Source organism: Salvelinus namaycush, chromosome 39 (genome assembly GCF_016432855.1).
Source record: "Salvelinus namaycush isolate Seneca chromosome 39, SaNama_1.0, whole genome shotgun sequence".
In the NCBI taxonomy this organism is placed as follows: domain Eukaryota; kingdom Metazoa; phylum Chordata; class Actinopteri; order Salmoniformes; family Salmonidae; genus Salvelinus; species Salvelinus namaycush.
The window spans coordinates 12,359,682-12,378,813 of record NC_052345.1 but is presented as its reverse complement, the minus strand read 5'-3'; the positions used below and the strand labels follow the sequence as shown (position 1 = coordinate 12,378,813).

At 45.1% G+C, this 19,132-nt stretch overlaps 1 protein-coding gene across 1 annotated transcript in view; it reads left to right on the top strand.

Moving 5' to 3' along the window:
- The window catches only part of LOC120032572 (syntaxin-8-like), a 46,277-nt gene that overhangs the window by 24,522 nt on the left and 2,623 nt on the right, over positions 1-19,132 (top strand). The window contains exon 7 of the mRNA XM_038978712.1: positions 11,415-11,516. Coding sequence (XP_038834640.1) covers positions 11,415-11,516 — 102 coding nt within the window. The remainder of the gene's footprint in view (positions 1-11,414; positions 11,517-19,132) is intronic.

Here is a 19,132-nt window from a genome sequence, read left to right as displayed (position 1 = left end):
AGATGAAGGGGAGGAGACAGGTTAAAGAAGGATTTTTAAGCCTTGAGACAATTGAGACATGGACTGTGTATGTGTGCCATTCAGAGGGTGAATGGGCAAGACAAAAGATTTAAGTGCCTTTGAACAGGGTATGGTAGTAGCTGCCAGGCGCACCGTTTGTGTCAAGCACTGCAACGCTGCTGGGTGTGTATCAAGAATGGTCCACCACCCAAAGGACATCCAGCCAACATGACATAACTGTGGGAAGCATTGGAGTCAACATGGGCCAGCGTCCCTGTGGAAGGGCTTTCGACACCTTGTAGAGTCCATGCCACGACGAATCGACGCTGTTCTGAGGGCAAAATGCGGTGCGACTCAATATTAGGAAGGTGTTCCTAATGTTTTATACACTCAGTGTATATTGTGCCAGGATCCACGACAGCAAAGTGTTTGTGTTAAAAGACACAGAGTGAAATGTTGTGGAAGAGCAAAGGTGTTACTGTACCTACCTGTCTGTGTTCTGTTGTCAGGGTGAAGTAGAGTAGATACAAGGTGAATGATCTAGAATAGTCTTCCTAGGGGGTTCGTGCACTGAGTGGCGTGTGGATGGGAGCTGATACCGGCTGGAGGACAGAGTCCAGACCGATACAGATCTCGACATCACAGGGCATGCCGGTGTTTCATCTTACCGCTCCCTCCCTATGGCAGCTTCTGTTTCTATGGCTCTCTGCCAGCCAAGGCCATATATGAAGGAACATCAGCCTTGTACATGCTACCTTTTTGACCTTTCAGTCACAACATAACCATATGGTTATCTATACAGAGGTGTCTTGAACACAACGACAAGATCATGAGGAGGACACTGACTGTCTGGTCAGTGTGCTGGTTGGCTGCTGCCCTGTGCGGTACAATGCGCTGTAATTCGGCTACCTCGCCACCGGTGGGCAGTAGAGGAGACGACAGCTGAGACTGTTCTGATGATGAAATGGGAGGTTTTGCCGGGGACTGGGTTGTGGATTTGAGGGGAGGTTTTGGGAGGAGGGAAAGTCGTAAAATATCAATTAAGGTTTGTTAATTTGTTTTGTACCTCAGAGGAGGTTTCCCTGTCGGTAAGCGATCACCACCTACTCATGTTCCTCATCAGCGGTGAGGGCTTTCTGTAATTATACAGCATCTGCACTCGCAGCTGTGGAGACGATTGCGGCATAATATTCCCCTAAAACCCTCTTCTTTTCACTTAGTCTTTTTATATAACGATGTACGTTATGTGATGGCATTTAGATAGGTTGCGCTTGTGTATGTTCAGTACATGATCGTGTGTGTGTGTGCGCCTGTCTGTATATCACAACAGTGTGTGCGCGAGCGTGTGCGTGAATCCGTTTTGGTGTGTGTTTTGGTGGTGAAATACCTTCTTTGGTGTCCAGAAGCTACATTGGGGGGTGGGGGGGTATTTTTCCTGTATGGATGTTTTTTCAGGAACACTGTGCCTAAAGATTTATTCTGGCGTGAGCTACTACAGCACATTGCCCTGCCACGGCCCAAGTTTTTGTTTTTTAAACATTTTAATAGAGGGACTTTTACCACAATAGTATCCCCACCTCTCTCTCTCTCTCTCTCTCTCTCTCTCTCTCTCTCTCTGTCTCTCTCTCTGTCTGTCTCTCTGTCTGTCTGTCTCCCTCACACACTCGCTCTCTCTCTCTCTCTCTCTCTCGCTCTCTCTCTCTCTCTAACCCACAGTTTATAATGGTATCATAAATTAAAGTAACATAGTTATAAATAAAAACCGCTTCAGGGAAACTTTCAGAAGGGAAAATAACATGTTGTGTATGTTTGAAGGTGACTTAATTATTTCACCCACTTGCTGTTATTTTAGTCTTTCTATGAAGTGCTATGGAATTTTTACAAGCCAATGATATCACCCCTATCAGAGGTGTTACGGAGTTCTTCTGATCCAATCAAAACTTTGAACCCAGTTCACAGCAAAGATCAGCAGCAGATTTCAGATGCACTGTGGTAACTTACTGGAACTTGGAGCCCTGTGACATGTAAGGAACCATTCTAAAGGGCAGTCATGCTAAAGGCAACCCAGCATGCAAAACAACGCTGGATTCTGGTTGTAAACTGGTTACAGTGACGTCTTTTCAACCAGATTGGCCCGCTTGGAAGTACATCCTGTTGGCCTTACCCCTTTGCCCCCTACTTTCTTACTCAGCTCGTAGATGTCACTGACTTAAGTCTCTCTTCACATGAGTCAGTCTCAGATTTGTCAAATTATCGTGATACTTTTTTAATACTCAGTACCAAAACTGTCTCTTGTTACACATTCCTGTACTCTGAGTGGCTAAACAACAGCTGGCGGTGGAATCAGTTTTCCATAATAAAATGTCCCCATCATAGTTTCCTGTTTGAGACATATCTTTCCTTCTTCTTCTCCACTGTCAATGGACAGTGAGGGACTTGGCGTTATTATGGATGGTGAATCTTCACTCTGGACCCAGACAAGGGTCCTGGCAGAATGTGTGTGTGTGTTAAACGGGCCCTGGCTGCACATCAAAGTCCCGCTATAACTCTTAGCAGTCATTCAGACACACTCCGTGTACTGCCGGGAAGCTCAGCTCAGCACCGCAGGGGTGCAGTATAACTTAGTCCAGATTTGTTTTGTTGGTGAGAAACAGAGTCTCTGCGGGTGGTGTTTACACAGCACACTCACATTGACAATACCTACATGGTGTTTTTACAGTACTGCTGTGCCAGGCCAGCGAGACGATGCTAGATCCTGGAAACGACCTAATGCTCACTGTGCCCTCTGAAATCGGTCCAGAGATTGTGTTTCCTGTTGTACTGTTCCTCTTTTCCCTAATAACGATAACAGCACGGCCGTTTAGCCGGCACTTGTATGCAAAACGATGTACAGAACTGTCAACCAATTCTTAGTTGATGTGGCCCTTGCGGAAACCCACAACCCTGGTGTTGCTACCACCAGACTCTCAACTGAGCCAGTGGAGTGAAATGTTAACCCATTTCAATGTGGTAAGGAAGTGTGGTTTGTGGGTCCATGCCCATGATGGTTCCCATGCCCTGAGTCCCGTGCTTCTGGGCCGTTCTTCTGCCGGCACCCTCATGCTCATCACACTCTCATTGTTCAGTGGCACCTGGCCATGATGGGGAGCTGCTGGATGAATGGCAACCCTATGAAGCAATATCCTGAATGGCTGTGGCCTGGTGGGTATGAAAGACCTAGGTTTGGTTCTGAGAACCTGGCAACGGACCAGTGTTACTACGTTCCGCGGTGTGCCTGACCTGCGCTTTGGGTTTCTGCTCTTTCAAAGAGGCATCATTTTCATTTTTTTGTCCCCTGAGATGATTTCCCAGAACGTCGACGTTCGGCACGTTTACCTGAAGAAATTCTCAATGCATTTACACTCTCGAAATGGTTTGGATTTGCACGTTCCACTGGAGAGCGAGTTATTTGAAGGATTCACCCCCCAGAGAACCCCAGCAGAATAACATGATCGTACAACATGACAGACATAGTCTTTCCAAGTGGTCATAAGCACCTCACCTTTTCCTTCTACAATGTGGTTAATCCAAGCAGTCTTATTTACTGCTCTGAGCTGGACTCCCTAATCCAGTGGTTCTCAAACCTCTCCTCGGCGACCCCCTAGCCGTTCCATGTATTTCATCTATTCCAGAACTAGAAGACCTGATTCAACTTGTTGACTATTCATCAAGCTTTTGACTAAGTGAGTCAGGTGAGCTAATTCAGGGCTACAACAAAATTGTGAAACGTCTGAGGGACCCTGAGGAGAGGTTTGAGAACCACTGCTGTAATTCACCCGACTTCCTGTTTTGCCAACACCAGTCGGACCCAAATCAACTGTATTCCGTCAAAGCAAGGGCACAGCGACGGGATAGGACTGCACTCGTCAAAGGGAAAGGCTCAGTGGGGGTGGATGTCTATGGCTTCTCTTTCAAGTGCATTCTTTCTAGTGGAGGTTCCACCTTCAACAGAGTCATCCGTCAACCTGACCTCCATTTTGGGTGTCCGCGTGACGGCTGACGGCGTATATTTTGGGTAAATAGGGGTAAATGGTACGGGACCCCGTCGTGCTCGGTGGAGGGCTGTGGATGCATGGAGGCGGGGGCAATTCCAACCCTGTGGTGAGACTAATCTATGCACATGTGCTGAGGCACTTCAGAAGACCAGATGCTGGGAGGAAACGCATGGAGATGCTTCAGCTCCAAAAAGCTCCTGGCGAGTGTGTTATTGCTTACAGACGATGACTGACACACACAGGAGGAAGAGACACACACTCACACACATCTTCGACTTCATGGCAAGGCTATTTTATGGTGGCCTAAGGTGCCATTTGTAGAGGCCTATCGATCCCCTCTCGTAAGCAGTCCATTCTACACCTACTATTCAGCTTCTAAGAGCCTTAGAGGCTTTACAAACCTTGTATAAATCAGATTCATTGGACAAGCAACACTAACAGGCCAAATGTAGTGTTTATTGTTTATTATTGTTGATTTTGTTATTTTTGTTGTCACATTTTTTTCGTCATGAATCAATATGTCTTGAGGCATGTTGTTGGTTTTGGATCCACTTCAGAAATCAAGGCATTAACTTCCCATCAGCAAGTACTCTTGTAAACCTCAACAGACACGCGATTATGAACAAATAAACGGACAGCTCTTTTTTTTTTTTTTTACTAGCTGCGCTAGATGGTTGCTAGGAGAAGAAAGTGCCTTTGTTTATTTCTTCTACTTCCCACATGTCAGACTGGCCAAAACACATTTTCTGCACTGTTTCTTTACCCAAGTCCTTCTTATTGAGACTGAAATGGCTCGTTTTAGTTTTTTTTTTTTCTCTCCACATTATTGGACCCAGCTCAGCGTTGCTCTCTCCGGGTTTCGCTGTCAGTTTATAAAGTCAGAAAGCTCAGAGCTGTGAGTGCAGCCCTTACTAATCCTCACTCAGCAGCCACTCGGGTGCGTTTGTTTACAATGCGCATCGAGGCGGGGGGAAAAGTCTAAGAAGAAAAAGAGGACGAAAACTTTGACGGAAAGGCGCAAATTCTTGTAAATAATGTAATTGCCCGGGCACTACAATATATCATCCAAGCGGAGTGCTGCGTACACGATGTGTGCCAAGTGAAGTTCCAGTAACGACAGAGTGTGGTGTTTTGCTTGGCAACCAGGGACCTCCTCTCTACATTGGGGCCAATTGGTAACAGTTGTGGTGGGTAACTAGCTACAGGGGCCCAGGATTCAGAGTGTAAAGTGGAGCTCTCTGCCTGTCATATCCTCAGGAGAAATCACTCGGGTAAGTGCAACGAAATGAGTGTCTGTCGGTTTGTGTTTGAAAAACAAGCAGCTCGCTCTCTCTCTCTCTCTTTCTCTCTGTGCCCAGGCCATCGGATTGGGAAGGCATCCTACAATAGCACACACAGTTAATACAGCGTGTCCTGGAGCCAGTGGGGTGTCACTGTTTAGAATGGTGCCCCAAAGCCGCAAAAGCAAATCCAGTACAAATGTGTCAGCAACTTGGGTGTTTGGAGGGATATGAAGGAGGTTGGGGAGGGAGTAAGTCCCCTCATTCATCTCGAAGAGCGACATTGCCCTTTGTTTTGTGTAGGGCTGATGTTAGTTATCTGAGCCCTGTTGTAATAGCCTAGAGAGAGACAGACAGAGACACACACACACACTTGGGGCCTAAGACTGCTGCTTAGCCTCTTCTACAGACTCTGCCATGACAGCTCCTGTTGGTGATACTGGATGCCTATTGGCCTATGGCCCAACACCACATCCTGTCGGGGATGAGACTGGGAAATCCCTCCCAGGACGCTGCATTGACAGACCCCAGTACCTGAACCATTGCTTCACTCAGTTGCACTTCCTGCCCCTTGACGAACTCCACTCCATCTCGTAACTGGCGCCAAAGCCCCGGCTCTGCTCCTTTGGTCCCGAATGGCCTCCTTACTTATGTTACTACCGGACCATAAGTATTGCTCTGCTTACAGTTGTGTAATAAAGTTGGATCTTGGATCTGGATGAGCAAGAACCGGTAATGTTGGACCTTGAGGTCATATCCTCCAATCCTCCAATGTTTGTTTGCAGGCGTGAGACATGATTTGAGACGCCAGACAAGGAAATGGAGAATGACGTGAGTCTTCTGCTCTGTGTCGTCTGAGAGGAAAATCTCATTGTCAGAGCCAGTGATAGGACACAGAGGGAGAACATTGTCCATGATAAACACTATTCCTCACTATTCCTCAAAGGGATTTCTGCTTCTTTAGTCTCCCAAAACAATCGGCCGTCCAATACTAAAACTAAGGCGTTCATCCTAGAACTCACTGTTCCCTATGTGCAGAGGAGAGGAAGTCTCTCAGTCTCTCCATCCAGATGACCATCCAACAGGGATGGACATGAACCTGTTAACTATTGTGTCTTGAGACAGGAAGCTGGCATTGGATCTAAAGGCAATCAGGAACATTGTTTAGAGAAGCAGCGTAATTGTCTTGGATGGGAAATGATGGGACTCTGAGAGGGCGCAGTGTAGTCGGCCGCAGAGGACAAAGTAAAGATGTGGGTGACGTCATCGCAGAACAACATCTGTGTCTGAGTCTTTCGGCGGTGTCATGTTTCCTCAGAAGAATGTGACCGTCGTCCTACGGTGCACCAGTGCGGTTGGGGAATTGCTGTGTCAAATGACGTCACTCGTGGGCATGCCTACACCTTTCCTTCTCGGCAACCTGTACTGTACACAGGACAAAGACAGAGAAGACTAGGAAGATAATGCAACCTAAAAACAAACTCATGCGAGGGTGCTTTCCCTTCTGTGCATAGAGTTGAGAGAGAAAGAGCTACAGAAAGAGAGGAAAGCAAGGTGACAATGGCGTGTACCCTTCTGGAAGAGATAGGATTGCGGTGTTTATTTTGCTGTTTGGGAAGGAAAGTCTCTTCTTTTTTTTCTTTCCAGAGCTGTGAACTTGGCCTGTCAGTTGACGCATCCGTGTAATCTCAACAGCACTGCTGTCTCTGTCTTTTGGCTGCCAAACAACCAGCCACCCACCCGGTCTTTCCCACAAGCGACTGCGCCTGGAGTTTTTAATTGTGTTTCTAGCTAAACAAATGAGGTGACAATGGAAACAGTCGGTATCCATTAAGAACTTGCTAATTGCCCCCTACATTTTCTTGGGGAATGTTGGAGCAAGGACATAAATATCGTTGCGTAGATTAATTAAGAAAAGTGTAGTTAGTTTCTTGAGTGTATATTATGACGCCGATAGATTCATGTCTCTTTCCTCAGGGAAGGAAGAACATCGAAGTTGTCTTAATTGTGAAGGAAACTATTCTTGTTTGTTTTTACCAATGTACTCTTCCTCTGACTTGCAATCACTTGTCCCTTCATTAAAAAAGGTGGAATATTGAGGGCTCGTTGCCCATTTATCTGCATTTTTTAAAGTCTTTGCTTGGAGTTTTTTTAGATTGCTGTTTTAGATTGGGCTTTCACATTGGTTTGTGTCTGTGGGGATGTGTGGGTGGAGAAATCCATTCATTAAACTTGTTGATGTGCTGTGCACTGAATAGTAAACTAGACACAAACAGCTGTGTCGCGCCAACTTTTTCCTCATTTAAGTTAAGAAGCTTCTGTGTGAGAATGTGTGACTGTGTGTTTTCTGTCTCTGCGGTGTTACTCCTGAATTCTCAAAGTGAGATACTGTCTAAGCAGACTCTTAGCAATAATGCCTCGCCTTGACCGTGGGCTGTATTCTAAAGAGAGCCTCATCACTGACATCGACAAAAGGCTCTGTTTGACCAGCAGACCTGATTGCAGACCTCCGCATCGTTCTAAAGAACGATGGCTTCCTCTACTTACCAATGTGAAGGGAGGGGTGTGGGGTTGCAAGCCGTCACTTAAAGTACACCGGAAACTGCAAGCAGGGCGAATGATATCACTATGTGAGTATGAGCCTATGACTCTGTGCTCTCTCCCACACTGTGGGTTTGGAGGTTTATCCAGTGTAATAGCATTTAAAATAAACAACCTTCGTTTTGGAACAGGCCATGCATTGTGGTGTGGCTGATAGGCCCGGTCCGAGCCAGGGAGAGCAGCTGTCATGTGTCGGAGCAACGTGCTACATTAGGAAATTGGGAATTATATCTCTGGAGCACGGCATGCGAAGAGGGAAAGCGAGTTGGTTCGTTTTTTGTGTATTTTGCTTTTTTTGTGTACATATCCCAAGGGGTAGCTGTTCGAACTTGTAAGACCGACTCTTGTTGTCTTTCTCTCTTTTTCGCCGCTCATAAATTGTTGCCTCATGGGATGAGGTGGATGTCCCAGGAGATGTTTTACACATGGCCCTCTCACGTCTCTCCGTCACCCCTTTTTTTCTCGCCTCCGCACTTTGCCCCTTTAAAACTGACGCTGCCTGACCCGCCACACCCAAATTATCCCCAACTGAATTATCTGACTTAGGCCGAAAGCAGGTTCCCTTGTCAACCACTGATGACTCCACTTACCGAAGCATGTTTTCTCACTGGCAAAGGGACGTCTCGAAACTAGGAAAGACAACTTATCTAGAGATAAGAATAGTCTGATTATGACCTTGAGAACTCACTCGTGGGAATTTCATAATTTAGCCTAGTTGATGTTACACAGGACGGATGCAAATTTTATTGGAGTAATTTTGTAACTTGCTAGAAAACCCTCTCTTAGCCATGTATGTCTGTCTCAGACATCAGAAAACAGGTAGTTTCCTGGAAATAAGAAAGCAGCTTGTTTGAGTTGGCAGCCAAAGGAGGCCTGTAGGTGAAAGACTTGCTTTCCTTTCCTGAAAAAACTCCAACTTGCCAAAATGGGTAATATGTGAACAGAGTTTCTGTCCTTTCAGTTGGTCTTTTTCTCCTCAGCCTCAGTTTGTTTAAAAAAGTCCACAACACGTCACTGTTCGTGCCCCTAGAATTTTTTATTCTGTCAAAGGTTTGCTGGAGACTGGAGAGGACCTATCATCGAGGCTTGAATTGAACAAACGACGAGCCAGTGCCACACAGCTCGATCTACAGACCTACCCCCAAACGCAAAAGACGAAATGGATCATTTAGATTCTGTTTAGCAATAAATAATTTAATGTAGAACTCGAGCAATGAGCCATGCTGTTTTGACACTTTTTTTCGCTCATATTTCTTCAGATATTTCTTCATGTTTGTGTTTCATTGTTGAGTAATTGCTTTACTCCGCCTATGAGTTGAATAGCAAGTACAGCAGTGGAAACATTTTCAAATGCTCTCGCCGCTGAAACATTTTCAAACGCTCTCGCCGCTGAAACATTTTCAAATGCTCTCGCCGCTTAAACATTTTCAAACGCTCTCGCCGCTGAAACACAGTTTACTCAATGTCATACAAAAACAGGCTCTCACATATATTTAATATGTAAATGATCACTGCATTTCCTAGGGAGCAAAACTGGTTGAAATTTTTTAAATGACCAGTTTTACATTCATTATGATGTCATGTCAACCACTTTTGCCTGCTGGGATTTTGCTGAGCTGTAGTGTTGGATGGCAGTGACCTAAGTCATGGTCTCGGGTGGTCTCCAGCAGTTGTGGACTACTGTGGCTGTCGTGTCACCACAGCAACTCGTCGTTATGAATCACAGGCCTCCAGCTGGACAGCCTTCAAGACAGGAAGTCCTACTGTATTGCAGCAGCGCCCGGCCGGCGTCTGTTCCACGAGCAGCCATTAAATCACAGTAGAGTCACTGATTAAAGCCAGCATTGATTCAGGAAGTACTGAACGAATTTGAAAGGGAGAAGAGTGCTTTCACACATTCCCCCCCACCCCATCGCTCTTGTCTTTTGTCTCAAGGGCTGTTTGAGGCTGCCGACAGCCCCTATATAGGCTCTGTTTCCTTCCAAGTCCGTAGCGTTTCTATAAAGGGTGATTTTATTAGTGGGTGCCGAGAGCCAAGGACTGTTGGAGGTCTCTTAAATCTGAAAAGAATAATACTTTTTTAAATTCTTCAAATCAAATCAAAGTTTATTTGTCACGTGCGCCGAATACAACAGGTGTAGACCTTACAATGAAATGCTTACTTACAGGCTCTAAGCAATAGTGCAAAAAAGGTATTAGGTGAACAATAGGTAAGTAAAGAAATAAAAACAACAGTAAAAAGACAGTGAAAAATAACAGCAGCGAGGCTATATAAAGTAGCGAGGCTACATACAGACACCGGTTAGTTGGGCTGATTGAGGTAGTATGTACATGAATGTATAGTTAAAGTGACTATGCATATATGATAAACCGAGAGTAGCAGCAGCGTAAAAGAGGGGTTGGGGGGGGCACACAATGCAGATAGTCCGGGTAGCCATTTGATTACCTGTTCAGGAGTCTTATGGCTTGGGGGTAAAAACTGTTGAGAAGCTTTTTTGTCCTAGACTTGGCACTCCGGTACCGCTTGCCATGCGGTAGTAGAGAGAACAGTCTATGACTGGGGTGGCTGGGGTCTTTGACAATTTTTAGGGCCTTCCTCTGACACCGCCTGGTGTAGAGGTCCTGGATGGCAGGCAGCTTAGCCCCGATGATGTACTGGGCCGTACGCACTACCCTCAGTAGTGCCTAGCGGCCGGACGCCGAGCAATTGCCGTACCAGGCAGTGATGCAACCAGTCGGGATGCTCTCGATGTTGCAGCTGTAGAACCTTTTGAGGATCTCCGGACCCATGCCAAATTTTTTTAGTTTCCCGCGGGAGAATAGGCTTTGTCGTGCCCTCTTCACGACTGTCTTGGTGTGTGTTTGGACCATTCTAGTTTGTTGGGGATGTGGACACCAAGGAACTTGAAGCTCTCAACCTGCTCCACTACAGCCCTGACAATGAGAAGGGGGGCGTGCTCGGTCCTTCTTTTCCTGTAGTCCACAATCATCTCCTTAGTCTTGGTTATGTTGAGGGATAGGTTGTTATTCTGGCACCACCCGGCCAGGTCTCTGACCTCCTCCCTATAGGCTGTCTCGTCGTTGTCGGTGATCAGGCCTACCACTGTTGTGTCGTCTGCAAACTTAATGATGGTGTTGGAGTCGTGCCTAGCCATGCAGTCGTGGGTGAACAGGGAGTATAGGAGGGGACTGAGCACGCACCCCTGAGGGGCCCCCGTTTTGAGGATCAGCGTGGCAGATGTGTTGCTACCTACCCTCACCACCTGGGGGCGGCCCGTCAGGAAGTCCAGGATCAAGTTGCAGAGGGAGGTGTTTAGTCCCAGGATACTTAGCTTAGTGATGAGCTTTGAGGGCACTATGGTGTTGAACGCTGAGCTGTAGTCAATGAATAGCATTCTCACATAGGTGTTCCTTTTGTGATCTTTGAGGTGTACTTTAAATGATATTGAACTGAAGCATCGTTCCAACTAACTTTGCCACTTCTCTCTTTCCCTCTTAGAAATCATCGATGACCTCACCCACCTGGTGGACAAGACGGATGACCGGATCCGCAACGAGACACGAAGGGTTAAGCTGGTGGAGACCAAGTCGGCTTCCTGCGGTGAGCCCATTTTCCTTCTCATTTGATCATTTGATCTGCTCCTAACCCAACTGTAATAAGTCTGTCTCTCATCCAGATTTACAAGCATCGGTCCCATCTCCCTTTTCTCTTTCTGCAGCTCTCAGTACAGTTCAGTGTGCTGTGAATGGCCTAGTAAAGGAAGCATAGACCTGTAGTCATGGGAAAGCCAGACCCAAACTCTAAATGCACTAAGTTATGTGTTATATTGCGTCCCGGTCCTATAATCTTTACTCTCCAGGTAAGTCATTCATGATGGTTAAAGATCGTGTTAAAGAGCTCCTATCAGAACCTTTTAAAGCTGGGCTCTCCCAGAGTAGCTCCATCCATCGTTGTCCATTCAACAATATCATTGCTGTGCCCACCGGAAGCAGACTCGATGCTGCTTAATTGACCATAAACAACGACATTGATGGCACCGAAACACCACACAATGCCGTGTGGATTGTCTCTGTCACATCTACTACTCTCTGCTATAGAAAACAGTCCCACACAGGTCCCCCTATCCAATCGCCAGTCCCTTACTCTCTGAAAGGGGCTTCCAAGAGCCAGGCTGTAGTACAGACTCTGTAGTAAGTCAAAAAGCCTTTCTTGGTACCACTTTCAAAGGACTCCCAGGAGCCAGTCTGTAGTGTAGTAAGTCAGCACCACCCTCCCTTGGTACCAGTCTTTGATGGAGTTCAGTGGTTTACAGAGCTAAAGAGGAGCTGTGATGCTGTGTCAATGGGGCCCTCCCTCACCATTACCCCCCCCCCCCCAAACCCCTTTAATTTGTTTAACTCGGCGCTTTGGTCTTTAGCCTTTACGAAGCCCGGCTTTTCGCTCTCAATGGCCACCCTGCTTCTTTCTCTCTGCTGGGAAAAAGATATGCCAGAGAGGGGAGGTAGCTAGGCTAGCTACCGTACAGCGAGAACGGGAATGTGCGACAAAGCTTGTTGGCGTAGTCAAGCTATGTTTGCCTTGTAAACGCCAGTCTGCGTCACCTTGGAGATGGTCGCATTGTTGCACCAGGAGCCCCCACTAACAGGCGAACAGTGGCGCGGGGATACAACAGTAAGATCTGGGGATGAAGGATCAGCTAATATAACAGTTGATGCCATTTCTGCCCAGTCACCATGACACCCAGGGAAGGTTTGTTTGAAGATCTCAGAAATAGAGTCACTGGGCACATTGTGCTAACCCAGGAGTCTCTCTCTCTCTGTCTCTCTGTCTTTTATATCTGTCTGTGTTCTCTCTCATTGTTGTCTCCTTCTCTCCCTATCCATTCTCTTTTCTAGAGTGCCAATGCTTAACAATTCTGTGTAGTGGGGGGGGGGTCCCCACCCGCTCCATTCCTCCTTTTTCCATCCTCTCTTCTCCTGGTTTGTTTGACACTTGTCTTGGTCTCGTGCAAAGAAATAATTGAAACTAGAACACGCCACACATCTTTTGGAGGGTTTCTCCTCTTGTTCTTGGGTGCGTGTTGATAATTCCTGAGCCTGGGCTTTATTTGTTTTTGGAACCCAGCTCGTCCAAAGCCCAGGCTTGAGTGTTATGTCTTCCTTCAGTTCTCCAATAGGTGGGAAAGACTGGCTTTGACAAGGAGACGGGCATACTTGACATACTTTCTCTCATAAGAGAAGAAATATCCCAGATTATGCACACTGGGGGGCAGAATCCTTACTTAAAGATGTGTGTTGAACTTGAGGATTTAACATAAGATGTTGCTGTTGTTAGGATTTGAGCTGTTAGGAGTTGAACTGTTAGGAGTTGAACTGTTAGGATTTGAGCTGTTAGGAGTTGCAGTATTTAGATGCATTACCTGCAGCAGATTCACATCTTCTTATACGTGTACTGATGGAACCTGAGGCTTTTGTTTGCAGTTGTGTCAATCTTTAATCAACCTCTTAGACCTTCTGCCAGAGATAAAACAAGGATAGAGAGATGAGTGACTGAGGACGCTGTGGAAAATCCTACCTTTGTGTTTAGTTGGCAAGCTGAAGGCTGGACGAGCACGGGCTGAACATGGTTAGGGGTCATCTCTCCGCTGAAGGGAAGAAGGACCCACATAGCATAACATACCGCCATGGATCCATCCTGCAACAACGGGTGCATGACTGGATCTCAGGGCAGGCTTGTGAAACATCCTGGATCTTGTTGAAACATAGAGAGTCGAGACACAAGCACATTACAAGTCCTCCAGTCATCAGTCTCACGGTGCTGAGGTTTATTGGGGAAGAGCCACAATCAGACCACAACAGTCTTGGATTTCACCAGGATATATGGGTGACAAGATAAACGTTAAAGCTAACTTGGGGTTAGCCTTTTTAAACAGTGTTTAAGCTTTGAGCAAAATGAGAAAGTTAAGGCTGCCCAATAGAAAGATTCAATAAAGTAAAGCCTACTTTTCACAGTCACTTCCCTTTCCTGGGAAATGGGTAGTGAACAGGTTTTGAGGGGGGTAGGTGGCATTAGAAAGGCAGATTACCCCTTAGCACCAAAGGGCCCTAGGAGGGTGGTGTGAGTTTCCCAGGGCTTAAGTGTCTCATCAGGCAACGTGGGGGCAGACCTCTCTCCAATGGACTAATCCCATGGGCCTGCGGGGGCTGGAGGGAAACCCCACACCCACATACATACTCACAGTCGAATCCCGCAGGTGGCTTGCATCTCAAGTAGGCCTGAAATGTTAGGGCTTTCGATGGGTTGTCATTGAGGGTAGGTAAAGGGTGCATGTAACTTAATTTCACTGAATCCCATCAAGCCTGTTAAGTAAACCTTGAATACTTTTGAGGGCTAATTTTGATGTCATTTTACCAACGCTGATATGATCATGTTTACCAGTCTCCCATGCCCTAGCATTCATTCCAGTGTTGGCCCCAAAACAAATACTGAAGCAAACCATTCAAATCTAGGGTTGTACTAAAAAAAACTGAAACAAAAAATCCAAGGTTGTTGTACGTATGACGGTGTTGAACCCATGACCTAGAGGAGTAACAGGTCCCGAAGCGTATGGTTTGTCACGTTTACAAACGCTTACCTCACCTTTACCACTTGTTTTTGGCTGGCAAGAGTGGAACATTGGATGGCTGTAAAACAATAGATCTGAAACAGCAGTCGCTTTACAGCTTCTTTTTCAAACTCCATAAACATCCAACAGGTTTGATCAGCCCCTATGAAATGTGTTATTCCTTTGCGAAAGCTTTTCATTTGACTGTATATCACTTCAATATGATGTTCATCAATGTGTTCCGAAGCGATATATTCATATTACAATGGAATTGCTGGAAGACAGGCAAAGGGCAGGAACAAGGGAGGTGTGTGCGCAGAGACAGAAATACAACCTCCACCCGCCTCCCTTTTCTCCACCAATTAGGATTTGTCTCACTGATATGTCAGAAATGCTAAAAAGGGTGTACCCCAATCCTTCTTACTCTGCTCATCTCTAAACATCTTGGGGGGGGTCCCTTTGACTGCACTGCAGACACCCTGGCTTCAATGACAAAGCCTGGTCTCATCTATTTGGCCTGCAATTGGGATTGTTGTCATTGCTTCATCGAGACTGGGTCAGGAGTAACTTATTTAGTTACTTAGCGGGACGAGGACAGTCCCAGAGAGAAGGGGAGGGAGTGTTAGTTGGGTGTCTGGGGGCTGAGGTGACTGGGTGGTAGGGAACATATCGAAGAAGAAGATGACTTTATTATCCAACGATGTACATGAACGTCTTAACGTAATTTGACTTTAGAATGTTTATTTGCCCACGCCCTCCGTCAAGTCGAGAGTTGACAGTCTACTATCCTGTTTTAATATCCTTCACACTGAAGCGTAGTTAATTGTCTGGAGTGTGTGTGTCTGTGTGTATATTTCTCTAAGTGTGAGGTGTTTAAAAAGCCATCATGAGGGCTGTTGGGAGGAATGTTCCCACTTGACATTTACATTGTTGCGACTCTGCTCACATGTGTAAGTTATGAAGTGGGGAGGTCCTGTCTCGACCAATGATCATTCTGAGAGGTCGGAGACTAGCATGCTAGGCTTCAGACAGAGCTGTTTGATTGAAAGTTTGAAATAAAAATCATACATAGGAGAAGAAGGGGAAATAGGACTAATTGGTTACATGTAGAGTATGGTGCCACTAAGTTGTGCCTGCATCTCCTTCACTCAACTTAGAGAGAGATTTCCCTCAGAGGGATCTCTCCCTCAGTTTACTGTATTCAATGAAGAAATCCTAAAAGTAGGAGAAGGTGTCGCAACCGACCAAGCTAACGAGGCATCCAGACCTTTGGACTCGCTGCTGCCACATCCAAGCTTCCTAGCCAAGTCCTATGTCTCATAAGAACATCTGATCTAGAATCAGGTTTGCCTTTTAGAACAAAATGAACAAGATTCCACGGGGGGACGGGCGGGAGGACGGGGGGGGGGGGGGGGGGGGGGGGGCTGATCCTAGATTAGGAGTTCTACTCTGACTACGACGCAGGCAATTAGTTCAGCTTGGGTTCATCTCCCCCTATCTCTCCCTGTGGACCAGACTGCAATTACGCTGCAGAGTAGAATGCACGACGAGAAAGCCAAAGTATGAAAGAAATGTAAACCAAAAGTGGAAAGTCCGGGAGGGAAAATACCACCTCGCACGCGAAACAACCATGGACAACTTGAGTCAGCCAGAGACTGTCGACAGCCATCAAGCCATCAGATTCTCCAGGATGCAGTTGTTTGAAATCTTCACCCGATGGTGATGCCACTCAAGGAGAAACACTAGAGAGAGAGCGAGAGGAAAATGTGGCTAAATGTGTCCTTGGAGATAGTTTTCCATATCAACTGTAATGTGTGGCATGAAGTTGGGAGAGAAATCCCCCTAGCTGAGAGGCATGACACTTGACACCAGCCATCCACCAGTCCTTTTATTCTTACCAACACCTTAGGAAGGTTTCAGGATTTGAAACAGCTGTAGGTTAGTTGACAACGGGCTAGCCGAGACAACTGGAAAACCCATTGAACGGTGGTTGTAGGCTAGCCATCTAATATTCAAACCCATATAAAACAAGCCAATATACAAACACAGAGTAACTATCCATTTTACGGTCTTGATAATAAATGTCGGTCTTTAACTTTTTTTATACTTTTTCTATATTGTCTTGGCCTTGATTAAAATTCAAATGTGATCTGTGGAAAGCCTAGTGTCTGGATTCAGGTCCTGTGGGGTAAAAAGCTTTTGATTTAAGTGTGAGGTAGCTACAGTATAATCTTTCGGGTCTCCTCTGCCTCCACAGCATTGGTGGAAAAACATTGATTACCCTCTCTCTCCAGTGAAGTCAGATCCGGAACACATGCCCAGTATGATCTGTGCCAATAAATTCTGTCACAATTCTAGATTGCATGTAAACGTGTATTATGTCATCTTGGTGAAAATGTGCAGGTAATATGAGGGTAGTAGCCTAAACACTGGGGCGCAGCAGGGATTTAGAAAAGTGGCTAGGGCCAAAGGTCTGAGCTAACTAGAAAAAGGCCTAGGCCTACCTTTTTCAAGTTTACTTATTGGTTGCTTTTCCACCACCTATTCCTTTGGTCTGTGGCTGTCCAGCTTAGCCTGATCAGAAGAATTTAGGCAATGTGTAGAATTCCCTGTCTATGTAACTAGTATGTACTGTACCTGTCTATGTAACTAGTATGTACTCTACCGGTCTATGTAACTAGTATGTACTCTACCTGTCTATGTAACTAGTATGTACTCTACCTGTCTATGTAACTAGTATGTACTCTACCTGTCTATGTAACTAGTATGTACTCTACCTGTCTATGTAACTAGTATGTACTCTACCTGTCTATGTAACTAGTATGTACTGTACCTGTCTATGTAACTAGTATGTACTCTACCTGTCTATGTAACTAGTATGTACTCTACCTGTCTATGTAACTAGTATGTACTCTACCTGTCTATGTAACTAGTATGTACTCTACCTGTCTATGTAACTAGTATGTACTCTACCTGTCTATGTAACTAGTATGTACTGTACCTGTCTATGTAACTAGTATGTACTCTACCTGTCTATGTAACTAGTATGTACTCTACCTGTCTATGTAACTAGTATGTACTCTACCTGTCTATGTAACTAGTATGTACTCTACCTGTCTATGTAACTAGTATGTATTGTACCTGTCTATGTAACTAGTATGTACTCTACCTGTCTATGTAACTAGTATGTACTCTACCTGTCTATGTAACTAGTATGTACTCTACCTGTCTATGTAACTAGTATGTACTCTACCTGTCTATGTAACTAGTATGTACTCTACCAGTCTATGTAACTAGTATGTACTCTACCTGTCTATGTAACTAGTATGTACTCTACCGGTCTATGTAACTAGTATGTACTCTACCTGTCTATGTAACTAGTATGTACTCTACCTGTCTATGTAACTAGTATGTACTGTACCTGTCTATGTAACTAGTATGTACTCTACCTGTCTATGTAACTAGTATGTACTCTACCTGTCTATGTAACTAGTATGTACTCTACCTGTCTATGTAACTAGTATGTACTCTACCTGTCTATGTAACTAGTATGTACTCTACCTGTCTATGTAACTAGTATGTACTCTACCGGTCTATGTAACTAGTATGTACTGTACCTGTCTATGTAACTAGTATGTACTCTACCTGTCTATGTAACTAGTATGTACTCTACCTGTCTATGTAACTAGTATGTACTCTACCTGTCTATGTAACTAGTATGTACTCTACCTGTCTATGTAACTAGTATGTACTCTACCTGTCTATGTAACTAGTATGTACTCTACCTGTCTATGTAACTAGTATGTACTCTACCTGTCTATGTAACTAGTATGTACTCTACCTGTCTATGTAACTAGTATGTACTCTACCGGTCTATGTAACTAGTATGTACTGTACCTGTCTATGTAACTAGTATGTACTCTACCTGTCTATGTAACTAGTATGTACTCTACCTGTCTATGTAACTAGTATGTACTCTACCTGTCTATGTAACTAGTATGTACTCTACCTGTCTATGTAACTAGTATGTACTCTACCTGTCTATGTAACTAGTATGTACTCTACCGGTCTATGTAACTAGTATGTACTCTACCGGTCTATGTAACTAGTATGTACTCTACCGGTCTATGTAACTAGTATGTACTCTACCTGTCTATGTAACTAGTATGTACTCTACCTGTCTATGTAACTAGTATGTACTCTACCTGTCTATGTAACTAGTATGTATTGTACCTGTCTATGTAACTAGTATGTACTCTACCTGTCTATGTAACTAGTATGTACTCTACCTGTCTATGTAACTAGTATGTACTCTACCTGTCTATGTAACTAGTATGTACTCTACCTGTCTATGTAACTAGTATGTACTGTACCGGTCTATGTAACTAGTATGTACTGTACCTGTCTATGTAACTAGTATGTACTCTACCTGTCTATGTAACTAGTATGTACTCTACCTGTCTATGTAACTAGTATGTACTCTACCTGTCTATGTAACTAGTATGTACTCTACCTGTCTATGTAACTAGTATGTACTCTACCTGTCTATGTAACTAGTATGTACTCTACCTGTCTATGTGCTGTAACTACTCTGCATTAGGTACACTTTGTA